At 40.7% G+C, this 16,430-nt stretch overlaps 1 protein-coding gene across 2 annotated transcripts; it reads right to left on the bottom strand.

Moving 5' to 3' along the window:
- LOC115145802 (TNFAIP3-interacting protein 2-like) lies at positions 1 to 12,096 on the bottom strand. Of its 2 annotated transcripts, XM_029687342.2 has the most exons (6): positions 11,307 to 12,087; positions 10,364 to 10,669; positions 8,157 to 8,246; positions 7,173 to 7,514; positions 6,729 to 6,851; positions 1 to 1,773 (listed from the first exon to the last, which is right to left on the bottom strand). In XM_029687342.2, the coding sequence occupies exons 1-6, from the start codon at positions 11,646 to 11,648 to the stop codon at positions 1,480 to 1,482; spliced, it is 1,497 nt and encodes a 498-aa protein (XP_029543202.1). In that variant the 5' UTR covers positions 11,649 to 12,087; the 3' UTR covers positions 1 to 1,479. The 2 variants fall into 2 exon arrangements, with proteins under 2 accessions (XP_029543202.1, XP_029543203.1); XM_029687343.2 differs by lacking the exon at positions 1 to 1,773 and having other exon boundaries at positions 6,759 to 7,002; positions 11,307 to 12,096.
- Between the last annotated feature and the right edge of the window lie 4,334 nt (positions 12,097 to 16,430).

Genomic DNA, 16,430 nt, shown 5'->3' with positions numbered 1-16,430 from the left:
TTGGTCAAACAACAGTTTTTTTTATTACAAAAATATCCTTTCCATTAAACAGGTTAAAACAGATAATCACATGTTTATAAATCAATGGCTTCTAGAAAAATAAAACTTGTCAGTTCAGAGGTAATTTCTACTAATGTAGTTTCAAATGTCAGATCTGAAATGGCACTTTTTTTTTAAGGTGCCATGTTATGGAGAATTTGTCTCCCACACTGTCTTATCTTACCAGGATGTGGGAAACATACTACTTTGGTGTGCCAGGATTCAGACGACACCTCAAAACATGATGGCGATGTTCATTTTGACCCAGCACGGTAAAGATTTGCCAATTTGAAAAAGCCCCAATAATAGCAAATAAATATTCAATCGTATATAATACTGTGAATACATATTTCCAGGCACATAGGTGAATATATATAGGTTCAATTGAAAATAGATTACTTACACAAAACATGTCAACAACATCAAAATATACAGTACAACAAATAGCACCATGGTAACGAAAGGCAACGTTCATACATTATCTTAAACCAGAAAGAAGCGTATGCATTTCAAATCCAATAAATGCATCTGTACATTAACGATTACTTTGGTAAACAGGTTAGGAAAGTGCAACAGATTAACAATTTGATGCCGGAATATTGAATTGAGGTTTGTGACATTCAAATATTGCAATTAACATCCAATTTTCCATCTAGATTTTCTACAGACCACGCAATCAGAAACACACCCATGCAGTATCATGTGATAGTTGACATGGATCATGTAGTCAAACATGAGTGGCTTTGCACTGGAAATCGCTTCGGCTTGCCAAACCAAAGCTATTTCACAAAAACTTTATTTTACACACGTACTTTTTCCACTGGTATTTATCAGGTACCTACTAGGAGCTCAACCCATTCAAATGGTGGCCAGTGGTGTTTGTTGTTACGAATCCGAAAGAAACAAACAGGTCATTCAAAGTCATTACTGTGTTATCATTTCACCATGTAGTTTCCTGGTAAATACCTGGTCTTTTATGTACTGTAAAATAAAGTTCTACCGATATTTCTCCCACTACGACCACCAAGCTAGTACTGACATTCCAACTCTGCATCGATAATCTATTAGATTCTGTCCTTTAACAACCAAAAAACATGGTAGCGTCTGAAGCCCAGGTAGTACCTCCCTGTTTCAGTCCGTTTTCTTCCATTTTAGTGCCTAATGAACACAGCTAGTCAGTTTTCTAAGCTCCCCGGTCCCAACCCTTCTTAGGGTGAATGTAGTGCTTTTTCTTCAGTGCTCAATTATCATCAGTTAGTGATATTTGTCTTAACACCCCAGTGGGGTGGGCGGGGTAGTAACTCATAGCTTGGGAGTAGGGCAAAGTTGCCCCTAGACACTGATCTTGGGTCAGTTTAGCATTTTCCCCACTTTATGGTTTTGTTTGGGGAACGGAAGCTGATCCTATATCTGTACCTAGAGGAAACTTCACGCCGGAGCTCATAGTCTGGCACACTCCTCACAGTGATTGAGGTACTCCACCGCATGTGCGTCATCATACGTGGTGAAGCATCCTGGGCATTGGAGATCCGACGAACCCTGACACTTTGTCCAGGTGGGACTGGGTGCTAATACCGCCGACGCCGCCCCAGGCGATGTCCCACTTTGAAGTTTTGTCGCAGGTGGATCAACGCTGTTCCTCAGCAGTGGTTCGGCCAAGTCCGTGCTCATACGTGGGGAGATCCGGTGTCCCATATGGACTCGGAACGTGGAGTCGACATCTCTAGTAGGGCTCTGGAATAGAAATGAATGATGATCATGAGTAAAAGTGTTCCTCCCATCACTATATCATTATTATTATTTTAGGAAAGTGCCCTTTGTTGTTCCCTAATGTGATGGCTGACCAATCAGCCTGTTACCAACCCTTAGTAAACTTTTGGAAAAAATTGTGTTTGACCTGATACAATGCTATTTTACAGTAAACAAGCTGACAACAGACTTCCAGCACGCTTATAAGAAAGGACATTCAACAAGCAGAGCATTTACACAAATGACTGATGATTGGCTGAGAGAAATTGATGATACAAATATTGTGAGGGCTGTTTTGTTAGACTTCAGTGCTGCTTTTGACATTATCAATCATAGTCTGCTATTGGAAAAACGTATGTGTTATAACTTTACACCCCCTGCTATATTGTGGATAAAGATTTACCTGTCTAACAGAACAGAGGTTGGTCTTTAATGGAAAGCTCTCCAACATAATCCAGGTAGAATCAGGAATTTTTCAATCTTTTTTTTTAAGGGGTGGATCAGCTTAATATTGCTGAAAGAATGTTGCTTCCAATGTAATTGTCTGCATCATTTCCAATCCCCCATCATTTTTGGGTAAATATATATATATCCATACACGCATGCATACATATACACATATATACATACACATAGATATATAGACATACATACTTTTTTTAAAGAATATACCTTTATTATTATTCCCCGCAAACCCTACCGCCGATCCCCCAATTGGAGTAAACTAATAAACACTTCTGCTTTTACCTTCAATGTATACGTATTATACACATTTTACATACACAGTCTACTTTACAATAGTTCTCTCTTGTTTGTTCTTAGTCCTTCCTCTATTTCTGATGTCCATCCAGTTTGATTTCTATTTGTAACTATGCTATATACATTTTACAGATCCCGTATGTTTTACATTGGTTATCTTGTTATTAGTCCCACCCTTCAGCTCCATTCAACCCCTCCCATCTATCTCTCAACATCACCCATTTCGGATTTCTATTTGCCATATATTTTTCAACTGTGCTGTGATGCTTCACAAAATAATTGAGCCTTCCTATTCTCATAGCTTCTACAGATTGTAAATAAAATTTTAAAAAATGTGCTAAAATAATTATTATATTATTGATTGATTGACTATGGCTTTTCACATCTGTAGCGTTAGTTCTAGGCAAATGTTGCAATTCTTCAGCCATTCCTGGACCTGTGACCAAAAACGAGCTACATATGGACAATACCAAAATAAATTATCGAATGACTCTGCCTCCTCACAGCAGAATCTACAGAGCTGGGAAGATTGTATCCCCCATATATATAACATTCTATTAGTTGCAAGAAATTTGTATAGTAATTTAAATTTAAAAATGTAAAGTTTTGAATCTGGCGTTGTTTTGCGTATCAATTCATAAACCATGTGCCATGGAATGGGTACATCGAAAATCTCTATTTTGCCATTTATATGGCACAGCTGTCAGTTTTTTGGTCCTTAAATTAATTGGTATATGTTTTTATTTATCACACTTTTCTTTAACCATTTATGTTCTTTAATACAGGGACGACATACAAGTTCCTTACTTTTTTCCCCTTCTACTTGCCTCTTCCATTTTTATGGTAATGCTGCAATTAATTGGTTGTAATTTTGGGTAGAGCATACATTTCCATATGTCTGTGTTAGCTGCATGTGTGACATAACTCCACCAGTCCTATTTATGAAATCATTCACTAAAATTATACTTTTTTTTTCTTCGATAAATACAGTTTTTTGTTGTTGCAATTAAGTATAATTTTAATTTAACCACAATATTTGTTGTACTATTTGTTCTGCCCTTTCAGGTGGATTAAACTGAAATTGCAACCAACTTTCTAAGGCTTGTTTAAAAAATAAAAATACAGAATATGTCCACATCTCCGTCAGACCATTTAATTGGTAAACTACATGATAATGTAAAATGTGCATTTTTTAGTGATCCAATACGTAATATTGTACATTTATCATGATTTGGTTTTAATCCAGAGAGGATAGCAAAAGTATCTAGATCCTCTAAGAGGCCGTGGAGAGACTAATTGTGGTTTTAAAAGAAAACATGAATCATCAGCGTACAATGACACCTTAGATCTTAGGCCACGGATTTCTAATCCTTTAATATTATTGTTTGATCTAATTTTAACAGCTAACATTTCGATGCCAATAATAAATAGATATGCCGATAGTGGACAACCTTGCTTAACTCCTCTAGATAGTTTAAAACATTCTGAGATGTAGCCATTATTTACTATTTTACACCTAGGGTTACTATACATAACCTTAACCCATTTTATAAGAGATTCCCCAAAATTGAAATGTTCTAGGCATTTATATATAAACTCCAGTAGTACTTTATCAAAAGCCTTTTCAAAATCAGCTATGAAAACCAGGCCTGGTGTCCCCAATATTTCATAGTGTTCTATTGTTTCCAGTACTTGTTTTATATTATCTCCAATGTGTCGTCCATGTAAAAAAATTAGGATGAATAATATCTGACAATACTTTCTTAATTCTATGTGCCAAGCATTTTGCTAGGATTTTTGCATCACAACACTGAAGTGTAAGAGGTCTCCCATTTTTTAAATATAATAAAGTGTCCCACACAGTAAGGGGATCTGCTGTACCTATGTTATGTCTAAAAAAGTCAGTCCTAGTTCTAAACAATTTATCATCTAGTAGGCTTTGATTAAATTTCCAATATACTCGCACACGTGGAAATTCTGTAAGAGTAATATATATGCCAATATGTGATGATTCGACCGCAGTCAGTCCCCTATCAAAACTTTTAAAGCTTTTGGTGCCAGAGAGAATGGTATAAGAAAGTAGTCAAGGCGACTAGCTTGATTAAGCCTCCGCCATGTATATCTCACTAGGTCAGGGTATTTAAGTCTCCATATATCCACTAATTCAAATATATCCATGACATTCATGATTTCCTTAAGTGCCTGGGGGTGATAGTTTGTAGTGTGATTTTCTTTCCGGTCCATAGAGGTATTTAAGACCGTATTAAAATCTCCCACCATAATAATAGAGTCTAGTGTTGCTTGTAGAGTTGATAAATTCTTATATATATTTTCAAAGAAGCTTGGATCATCATTATTTGGACCATATAGGTTAATAAGCCATATCTGTTTATTGTCCAATAACATATTTCAAATAATCCATCTACCTTGAGGATCTGTTTTGACAATTTGCACATTTGGATCAAAATTATTGTTAATTAAAACCATCACCCCTTTTGAATTTCTTTGCTCATGGGAGAAGTATATTTCGCGCCTCCCCAGTTCTTTTTCCACAAAACTTCATCTAAAACTGTTGAATGGGTTTCCTGTAAACAATAGATATTACATTCCTTCTCTTTTAGCCAGGTAAATACTGATTGTCTTTTCTTATTATCTGCTAAACCATTACAATTATAACTGGCAATTTTTTCAATCTTTACTAATGACATGTAAAGCCAGTGCGTCTATGTATGTGGATGACTCAACACTATACACATCAGCTACTACAGCGACTGAAATGACTGCAACACTTAACAAAGAGCTGCAGTGCATTTCAGAATGGGTGGCAAGGAATAAGTTAGTCCTAAATATTTCTAAAACTAAAAGCATTGTATTTGGGACAAATCATTCACTAAACCCTAAACCTCAACTAAATCTTGTAATGAATAATGTGGAAATGGGGTGACTAAACTGCTTGGAGTAACCCTGGATTGTAAACTGTCATGGTCAAAACATATTGATACAACAGTAGCTAAGATGGGGAGAAGGCTAAAGTGCTGCTCTACCTTAACACCACTATCGACAAGGAAGGTCCTACAGGCCTTAGTTTTGTCGCACCTGGGCTACTGTTCAGATGTGTTGTCAGGTGCCATAAAGAGGGACTTAGGAAAATTACAATTGGCTCAGAACAGGGCAGCATGGCTGGCCTTTAAAAGCACACTGGGAGCTAACATTAATGATATGCATGTCAATCTCTCATGGCTGAAAATCGAGGAGAGATTGACTTCATCAGTAATTGTTCTTGGAAGAAGTGTTGACAACATGAATGTACCGAGCTGTCTGTTTAAACTACTAGGACATATCTTGGACACCCATGCATACCCCACAAGACATGCCACCAGATGTCTCTTCACAATCCCCAAGTCAAGAACAGACCATGGGAGGCGCACAGTACTACATAAAGCCATGACTACATGGAACTCTATTCCACATCAGGTACAGTGGGGCAAAAAAGTATTTAGTCAGCCACCAATTGTGCAAGTTCTCCCACTTAAAAAGATGAGAGGCCTACAATGTGATTTTTTTTTTTTCCATTTTGTCTGTCATAGTTGAAGTGTACCTATGATGAAAATTACAGGCCTCTCTCATCTTTTTAAGAAGGAGAACTTGCACAATTGGTGGCTGACTAAATACTTTTTTGCCCCACTAACTGATACAAGCAGTAGAATCAGATTTTTTAAAAACAGGTACCAATACACCTTATGGAACAGCGTGGACTGTGAAGAGACACACACAAAGGTACAGACACACGCATACAAGTGCTAGCACACGTATATTGTAATATTGTTGTATTATACATTTTGTATTGTAGATATGTAGTGGTGTAGTAATGTTATATGATGTAATGTTTTATCTTTGTTTTATATGTAATGTAAGTGCCTTAATGTGTTTGGACCCCAGGAAGAGTAGCTGCTGACTTGGCAACAGCTAATGGGGATCCCTAACAAATACAAATAAGTATCTTATTAGCCGTTAGCGAACTGTATGAAGAACATGTCTGTCGAAATATCATTGTATCATCAATCCTCAATAAATGGCAAATAGGGGACGGACATAAAAGCTTCCTTTTCATGGATATTTTTGTCTCCTGTAACACATTTGAATATTATGTATGTTAGTAATGACTGTGTGTGTGGCCTTACCTGTGCCTGTGTGTGTAGCTGCTCTTGTAGTTGAGATACTTCCTCTTGCAGGTCCTGGATCCTGCCCTGCGCTCTCTCCCTGTCTGCCCGCTCCGACTTAAAGTCATCTGTGTAGATGAGAACCTGTGAAGGAGAGAGGGAAAGGGTGATGGTGTGTGAGAAAGAGAGAGGGGTATGTTTCTGATTCAACTGAATAGGGTAGAACTGTATGTGAGAGAGAAGAGAGAGAGGTTTCTGGATTCAATGGGGTTTTCTTTAAAGACTGTGCTATGTGCTGCGTGGATTCATGTGTACAGAGAGAAAGAGAAGGAAGAGGGAGGGCAAAAGTGGGGAGACAGAGGGAGAAACAGAGTGAGATAGAAAGCGAAAAAGAGAGAAAGAGAATGTGAGAGAGACAAAGAGAAAGAAAGAGAGAGGTGTCAGACGATCCTACACCACACTAACCTGTTGCTCTAGCGTCTGGATGCTCTCCTGGTATCGTCTCCTGTTCTCATCCAGCTCTCTCCCCAACCTCCCACAGTCCCTCATCTTTTCCTCCAGTAGGCCGTTGAGCCTGGCTATCTCCTGCTGAAGCAACCCAGCGTTGGCTGAGGCCAACTCAGGTAACAAGCCCAGGCCAGCCCCAGGCTCTTGTGTAGGCCTGGGCCCTAGCCTAGGCCCCACACCTGGAGCAGGGCTGGAGGTAGCAGTCAGGGCACTAGACTCATTCAGCCTCTTACACAGGCTCCTCACAAACTCTTCCCTGCTCGAGTCATACTTTTGCCATTTGGAGTTCAGACCTTCCACCTGGGAAAATGAAGGAGGGAGGGGAAGAGGGAGACATTAGTCCCAAACACGTACACACACTTGTGCACACAGCTTCTTACACACACACACGGCTGTTCAACTTTGGTTCTTTCAAAAAAATATAAAATATTTAACCTTTATTTAACCATGCAAGTCACTTAAGAACAAATTCTTATTTTTATAATGACAGCCTACACCGGCAAAACCTGGACGACGCTGGGCCAATTGTGCGTCGCCCTATGGGACTCCAAATCATGGCCGGTGTAGTGATACAGCCTGGATTCGAAACAGGGTGTCTATAGTGACACCTCTAGCACTGAGATGCAGTGCCTTAGACCGCTGCACCACTTGGGTTCTGATAGCCCATTTGCTATGACAATGTTGGATTAGTACAGTCTGCAAAAACACTAGAGTAATTACTATAGTATACATATACAACAGTTTACTACTGTACATACTACAGTATACTACAGTCATGTATATTAAATACTACAGTATTCGCTGTTGTGTTTTTGCAGACTTTAGTCCTTAACAGTGAATACTCCAGTAAAGTCTGCAAAAACATTACAGTGAATACCATAGTATACTATAATATTTTTTAATGTAGGTAGAAGGGAGTTTCTACAGTGTGTTCCTGCTTACATATGCCACTCTTTGCTTTAGCTGTTGGTTCTCTACTTGGAGTTTGCTGACCAGAGTGTCACCACGACCCGCTTCCGTATTATCCGACATCTGACCATGAAAAGGGGAAACAAAGAGCTCAAAATGATACTGTTTGGAAATACAACAGAATCAAACACTAACAACTTGGCTGAAAAGCACATAATGGCAGAGACAGAGAGATTCCAAACTCTTTAGTACACAAACCTCTTTTGGTTTAAATTTTTGGTTTTGAAAGACAGTTACAGTGAAAAAGCTTTTCCCAGTGAGCACATACGTATTTTCAATGTATTTTGCTGATGGGGATGTTGTTTGGATGTAGCCACTGCTGTTCCAATCTCTCAGTTGGAGTTCAGTGCTTGATTGTGGGCTTTTGGGTTCGATTCCCGCATAGGCCACATATACTGAACATAACATTCAGTATATACAGTTTGTGGATATGAGTTAGCTCTTTACACTCGTACCCTTCTATGGGTTCAAAATAGCGGATTTGGGTGATGATAAACACATAAATTGGAATGCAGCGGCTGTACACTAACATGCTATATGTGACGTCAAAGCGCAAGGTCTCTGCTTCCCAGCGCAGTATTGGTTTTGACTGACGGCGGTTCTGAACATGAACAAGAAGTTACCCCCATATCTCCCACAAATTGTGTCGTCTGAGTGAGGGAAATGCTGTCAATAAAGAGTACTCTTATGTACTTTGAAAAATGAGACGTTAACAATTATACTACCACTTTGGTGTCACACAAGCAAGCCAAACACCCGTTAGTTCAAATGTGCACTTCCCCATTTCATATCACAGAACTCATGTAATATACAATGCCAACGTTTATGATCAGTATGCTGATGTACAGTTACAGTATGTCTTGGTGTATTGCGAAGACATTTGCCGGGAACTCGTGATTCTATTCTAGTCGCACCAAAATGCCAATTTGCTTTTCTGAATGGCCTTGTGAAAGCACCGTAAGATCATATTTCGTAACTTAGCTAGCCATGTTCGCAATAGAACACACTTTCAAATTATGCCCACCTGACCAGATTGCGATTTTAAATGGACCATTTTTGGAATGCGTAAACAACAACAGTAATTGTGTACAGGCAGAGATCCAGGGCTGAGTTCCAAAGAAAACAACTACTGTGCAAGTCTGCTTGCTCTGGTTCTTCAACGGTACAGCTAGGAGCGCTCAAAATATCACCTTATAGTTGAAGACTCTTCTTTGAGTCATAAACGTGCACTGAAATTAAGTAGGAACTATGCACACTTTGGAGAGGTGTGTTGCCACATGGAGACACCAGTTGGACTTCTCACTTGTAATTTCTTTGTCTTATGTTGCACCTACCCCAAATGACCATGAATATCCTTATCATGCTACCAGAGTATTTTCAGAGTTCATTTTATTTATTTAACTAAGCAAGTCAGTTCTTATTTTACAATGACAGCCTAGGAACAGTGGGTCAACTGCCTTGTTCAGGGGCTGAACGACAGATTTCTACCTTGTCAGCGCAGAGATTTGATCGAGCAACCTTTCGGTTACTGGCCCAACGCTCTAACCACTAGGCTACCTGCCGCCCCCAATTGGGGCAAACAGAACAGTAAATGTAAAACACACATAAAATCAACACAATAATGTTTGGATTCAGTCTTGTGTCAGATGAACTGTTTTGTCATCACCTTTAGTCTAATAATTATTTTCCCATAATCTCCAAACTGTTCCCTTTTGATTGCTACCAGGGTTATGCATATACTCTTTCCACGTTTCTTCTGTTAAAAACATTTCAATTTAGTCCTATCTATATAAGCCAATTCCTACGAGTGTAAGGGGTTAATTATAATTTGCATTGGATAAAAGCGCTTGATAACCATGCTACTACACACTTATTTTAAGATGGGTGGGTCGAACCCTGAATGTTGATTGGCTGACAGTCGTGGTATTATCAGACCGTATACCACGGGTATGACAAAACATGTATTTTTACTGCTCTAATTACGTTGGTAACCAGTTTATAATAGCAATAAGGCACCTCGGAGGTTTGTGGTATATGGCCAATATACCACGGCGAAGGGGTGTGTCCAGGGCCAATCCGTGTTGCGTTGTGCATAAGAACAGCACCTAAGCCGTGATATATTGGCCATATACCACATCTCCTTGGGCCTTATTTCTTAATTATACAACCTTCATACACACCTCTTTTGCCTTCTGCTGCATTTTCACCTCCTCTGTCACTCTCTCTCCTCCCTTCTTCTCTCCCTCTAGTCGGCCCAGTAACTCTTGACACACCCTGACTGTGGCTCCCAGTTGGCCCCGGAGCTGGTCGGCCTCTTCAGCCAGCGAGGTGCACAGAACTGCACGGGTGGCCTGTGCTCGGTCCCTCTCGGCCAAGGCAGAGCGTAGCCTCTGGATAACCTGGTCCTTCTCGTGGTCCGGTTGACGGGTCACACTCTCCAGCTCTCGTTCCTTCACCCTCAGCTGCTGTCGCAACCTCTGTATCTCCTTCAGGGGTGAGAGAATAGAATAGAATAGAATAGGCTTGAGTGTTCCAAAGATACTTTTTAAAATTATTATTATTTTTGATGGACAATATAGCTTTTTGTGATGTTTAATTGTATTGAATTATGACTTTTATGTGATACAGATTTGTGTTTGTTTCGTGAAGTTAAGGCGAAACAACACTGTCACCTGCACCCCCACCACACATTGAAATGGAAAAGAGAGGTTATTGCTATAGCAACATCCTCTATGCACTGCAAGGTGGTTTTGAAGCAGGGACATTTCATTAAGCCTAGTTGGCAAGTTTGGTGGTTGGTTAGGCCTACATTAGTAGTATTTCCAATAGACCTCAGTTGTGAACTAGTGTAGGGTTAGGGTTTCAAACCAAGTGCATATAGGCATGGTGTAGGCTAGTGGCTATTTTCAGAGAAGACCATTTACAGTAGGCCTAAAATACCCTTCTTTCATAATGTGCCAATTGAAAACGAAAGAAAGGACATATCTGTCATAAAGGATCGTTTTTAATCATTGACGTTGAAATTTCAAGTAGGGCACAACTATGTTTCACAGGGTTAGTCTAAATATTAAATTCCACATGATACACATTTAGAACACATACAATTCAGTAAATTCTACTCACTTCTTGGCTCAACTCTGCTTGCTGAGCCGTATTCATTTCTGTGTCTTTCCATTTTTGCTTCAGTTTGCAGATTTCTTTGCATAAACTTTCCAGCAAAGATTTGGACGGTGCTATGACAACATGGTCATACCCTTCCACATTGATCCAGGTATTCTCGTATTTGCCCAACCTAGCCTTTAAATCTGCGATTAAATTGTCCCTTTTGTAGATTTTCTTACTTAATGTGTCAATCTCCAGCAGAGTTTCGTGGTAGAAAGTATTCAATGTATTGCAGCTCCTTATCTTTGCTTTCAGTGTATCATTATCCAAATGGACATCCATCGCGTTCCTTATTCCAGTCATGTTCCTTATTCCAGAGGTAACACCTTTGCTTCTGATAGATGGGGATTGGGAAAAATCTTCAATATTCCATCAATTTCTTAATAAATTATTTTGCTTATTGGTTCGATAGAGTTCGTGTTCGTAGTTTATGCAACATGTCTTCACAATTAGACTGAGGAGGATGTCAACTATGTAGCCTAAAGGATGTGGCTCATCTGAATTTGGAAAGAAATAATTCCGACAACTGCAGGGGATTTCCTAGAGGGACTTCCCCTAAACAATAGGCGGACTTTTCTTGTACTTTACTTTTTAAACAACGTCGGGTAAATTGACAACTCCTTTCCGAGTTGTTCAAACATCCATTCCAGTAACAATCTAAATAATATGATTTCGTTAATCGTCTAATAATAAAGTAGACTGGACTAAATTGACAGTTTGACAGGAGTAAAATTTTAAAAACGCAGCTGATATAACTATTTGCACATGCGTACAACATTTCCGGTAACATACTAGACTACCTCCCTCTTGTGATTTGCGTATATCCACAGATCATGCAATTCTGGTTTTGACGGTTTCTAAACATATGGCCTTTGCTTGAGTAATCCGCCTTGGTAAAAAAATCAGTGAAGCAACTCTGTTTTATCGGATGGAATGTAAAATGAGTTGCCGGTAGCTCTATTTTCCTGAATTAATGACAATTCCGAATAATTTCATGAAAGGTTGTCTGCTATTATGTAGCCCTAATCTGGTGTGTTTAATTCATTTGTTTACAAAACATGTTTTATTCAACATTATGGAAAAGCGTCAGTTGTAAATGTGCCAGCAGTGGGACGTAGGCTAGCCTATACATGAGTTTACCCGTAGGCAATGAATTATCAACCTCAGATCTACCTAGCCTAAATTGGGATTTTGACCAAAAGTCTGTGGCCAGTACCTGTATCGTACCCGCGACCTTCGCGTTATTAGTAGGACTGAGCTAACCGGCTGGGTGAAATCAGCAATGGAATGTTGTGGTTATTTAAAGCAAACATGTATCCATTCTGCAAGCCCAGTTCGTAATGATACATTGTAACAACGGCCAGGTCGCACCAGAAGCGAAACAAATCATGATTTTTTTTTAAATCGGCCACCAATTTCAAATGTATTTTCCTTGTCGATGTAGGCCACTGACCTAAAGAAAGTAAGATCTGAGTGGTTAACAGCTCATCACAATTTTCTAGGCACTGGGGGCCTTAAGTACATAAGTAAAACATTTACATTACATTTAAGTCATTTAGCAGACGCTCTTATCCAGAGCGACTTACAAATTGGTGCGTTCACCTTAAGACATCCAGTGGAACAGCCACTTTACAATAGTGCATCTAAATATTTTAAGGTGGGGGGTGAGAAGGATTACTTTATCCTATCCTAGGTATTCCTGAAAAAGGTGGGGTTTCAGGTGTCTCCGGAAGGTGGTGATTGACTCCGCTGTCCTGGCGTCGTGAGGGAGTTTGTTCCACCATTGGGGGGCCAGAGCAGCGAACAGTTTTGACTGGGCTGCGCAGGAACTGTACTTCCTCAGTGGTAGGGAGGCGAGCAGGCCAGAGGTGGATGAACGCAGTGCCCTTGTTTGGGTGTAGGGCCTGATCAGAGCCTGGAGGTACTGAGGTGCCGTTCCCCTCACAGCTCCGTAGGCAAGCACCATGGTCTTGTAGCGGATGCGAGCTTCAACTGGAAGCCAGTGGAGAGAGCGGAGGAGCGGGGTGACGTGAGAGAACTTGGGAAGGTTGAACACCAGACGGGCTGCGGCGTTCTGGATGAGTTGTAGGGGTTTAATGGCACAGGCAGGGAGCCCAGCCAACAGCGAGTTGCAGTAATCCAGACGGGAGATGACAAGTGCCTGGATTAGGACCTGCGCTGCTTCCTGTGTGAGGCAGGGTCGTACTCTGCGGATGTTGTAGAGCATGAACCTACAAGAACGGGCCACCGCCTTGATGTTAGTTGAGAACGACAGGGTGTTGTCCAGGATCACGCCAAGGTTCTTAGCGCTCTGGGAGGAGGACACAATGGAGTTGTCAACCGTGATGGCGAGATCATGGAATGGGCAGTCCTTCCCGGGAGGAAGAGCAGCTCCGTCTTGCCGAGGTTCAGCTTGAGGTGGTGATCCGTCATCCACACTGATATGTCTGCCAGACATGCAGAGATGCGATTCGCCACCTGGTCATCAGAAGGGGGAAAGGAGAAGATTAATTGTGTGTCGTCTGCATAGCAATGATAGGAGAGACCATGTGAGGTTATGACAGAGCCAAGTGACTTGGTGTATAGCGAGAATAGGAGAGGGCCTAGAACAGAGCCCTGGGGGACGCCAGTGGTGAGAGCGCGTGGTGAGGAGACAGATTCTCGCCACGCCACCTGGTAGGAGCGACCTGTCAGGTAGGACGCAATCCAAGCGTGGGCCGCGCCGGAGATGCCCAACTCGGAGAGGGTGGAGAGGAGGATCTGATTGGTTCACAGTATCGAAGGCAGCCGATAGGTCTAGAAGGATGAGAGCAGAGGAGAGAGAGTTAGCTTTAGCAGTGCGGAGGGCCTCCGTGATACAGAGAAGAGCAGTCTCAGTTGAATGACTAGTCTTGAAACCTGACTGATTTGGATCAAGAAGGTCATTCTGAGAGAGATAGCGGGAGAGCTGGCCAAGGACGGCACGTTCAAGAGTTTTGGAGAGAAAAGAAAGAAGGGATACTGGTCTGTAGTTGTTGACATCGGAGGGATCGAGTGTAGGTTTTTTCAGAAGGGGTGCGACTCTCGCTCTCTTGAAGACAGAAGGGACGTAGCCAGCGGTCAGGGATGAGTTGATGAGCGAGGTGAGGTAAGGGAGAAGATGTCCGGAAATGGTCTGGAGAAGAGAGGAGGGAATAGGGTCAAGCGGGCAGGTTGTTGGGCGGCCGGCCGTCACAAGACGCGAGATTTCATCTGGAGAGAGAGGGGAGAAAGAGGTCAGAGCACAGGGTAGGGCAGTGTGAGCAGAACCAGCGGTGTCGTTTGACTTAGCAAACGAGGATCGGATGTCGTCGACCTTCTTTTCAAAATGGTTGACGAAGTCATCTGCAGAGAGGGAGGAGGGGGGGGGAGGGGGAGGAGGATTCAGGAGGGAGGAGAAGGTGGCAAAGAGCTTCCTAGGGTTAGAGGCAGATGCTTGGAATTTAGAGTGGTAGAAAGTGGCTTTAGCAGCAGAGACAGAAGAGGAAAATGTAGAGAGGAGGGAGTGAAAGGATGCCAGGTCCGCAGGGAGGCGAGTTTTCCTCCATTTCCGCTCGGCTGCCCGGAGCCCTGTTCTGTGAGCTCGTAAAAGTAAAACTACTTTGAAGTACTACTGAAGTAGTTTTTTGGAGTATCTGTACTTTACTATTTATATTTTTGCCAACTTTTACTTCTACATTCCTAAAGCAAATAATGTACTTTTTACTTCATACATTTTCCCTGACACCCAAAAGTACTCGTTACATTTTGACAGGAAAATGGTTCAATTCACACACTTGTCAATAAACATAAAAACTAAATTGTGCCATCTGGTTTGTTAAATATGATGAATTTTAAAGGATTTATACTTTTATATTTACTTTTGATACTTAAGTATATTTTAGCAATTCCATTTTCTTTTGATACTTAAGTATATTTAAAACCAAATACTTTTAGACTTTTACTCAAGGAGTATTTTACTGGGTGACTTTCACTTTTACTTGAGTAATTTTCTATTAAGGTGTCTTTACTTTCACTCAAGTATGACAATTGAGTCCTTTTTCCACCACTGCCCAAGGCCATGAGCTCAAATAAACACACTTTTTTTTAATTTGAATTATTTCACCTTTATTTAATTGAGAACAAGTTCTCATTTGCAACTGCGACCTGGCCAAGATAAAGCATAGCAATTCGACACATACAACAACACAGAGTTACACATGGAATAAACAAACCATACAGTCAATAATACAGTAGAACAAAAGAAAACAAAAAGTCTATATACAGTGAGTGCAAATGAGGTAAGTTAAGGAAATAAATAGGCCATGGTGGCGAAGTAATTACAATTAAACAATGGAATGGTAGATCGGCAGAAGATGAATGTGCAAGTAGAGATACTGGGGTGCAAAGGAGCAAAATAAATAAATACCAGTATGGGGATGAGGTAGGTAGATGGGCTGTTTACAGATGGGCTATGTACAGGTTTTATTTTATTTATTTTATTTCACCTTTATTTAACCAGGTAAGCAAGTTGAGAACAAGTTCTCATTTACAATTGCGACCTGGCCAAGATAAAGCAAAGCAGTTCGACACATACAACGACACAGAGTTACACATGGAGTAAAACAAACATACAGTCAATAATACAGTAAAAAAACAAGTCTATATACAATGTGAGCAAATTAGGTGAGAAGGGAGGTAAAGGCAAAAAAGGCCATGGTGGCAAAGTAAATACAATATAGCAAGTAAAACACTGGAATGGTAGTTTTGCAATGGAAGAATGTGCAAAGTAGAAATAAAAATAATGGGGTGCAAAGGAGCAAAATAAATAAATAAATTAAATACAGTTGGGAAAGAGGTAGTTGTTTGGGCTAAATTATAGGTGGGCTATGTACAGGTGCAGTAATCTGTAAGATGCTCTGACAGTTGGTGCTTAAAGCTAGTGAGGGAGATAAGTGTTTCCAATTTAAGAGATTTTTGTAGTTCGTTCCAGTCATTGGCAGCAGAGAACTGGAAGGAGAGGCGGCCAAAGAAAGAATTGGTTTTGGGGGTGACAAGAGATATACCTGCTGGAGCGTGTGCTACAGG

This window comes from Oncorhynchus nerka, linkage group LG18, assembly GCF_034236695.1.
Source record: "Oncorhynchus nerka isolate Pitt River linkage group LG18, Oner_Uvic_2.0, whole genome shotgun sequence".
In the NCBI taxonomy this organism is placed as follows: domain Eukaryota; kingdom Metazoa; phylum Chordata; class Actinopteri; order Salmoniformes; family Salmonidae; genus Oncorhynchus; species Oncorhynchus nerka.
The sequence above is the reverse complement of the archived record's forward strand: the minus strand, read 5'-3'. Positions and strand labels throughout refer to the sequence as shown.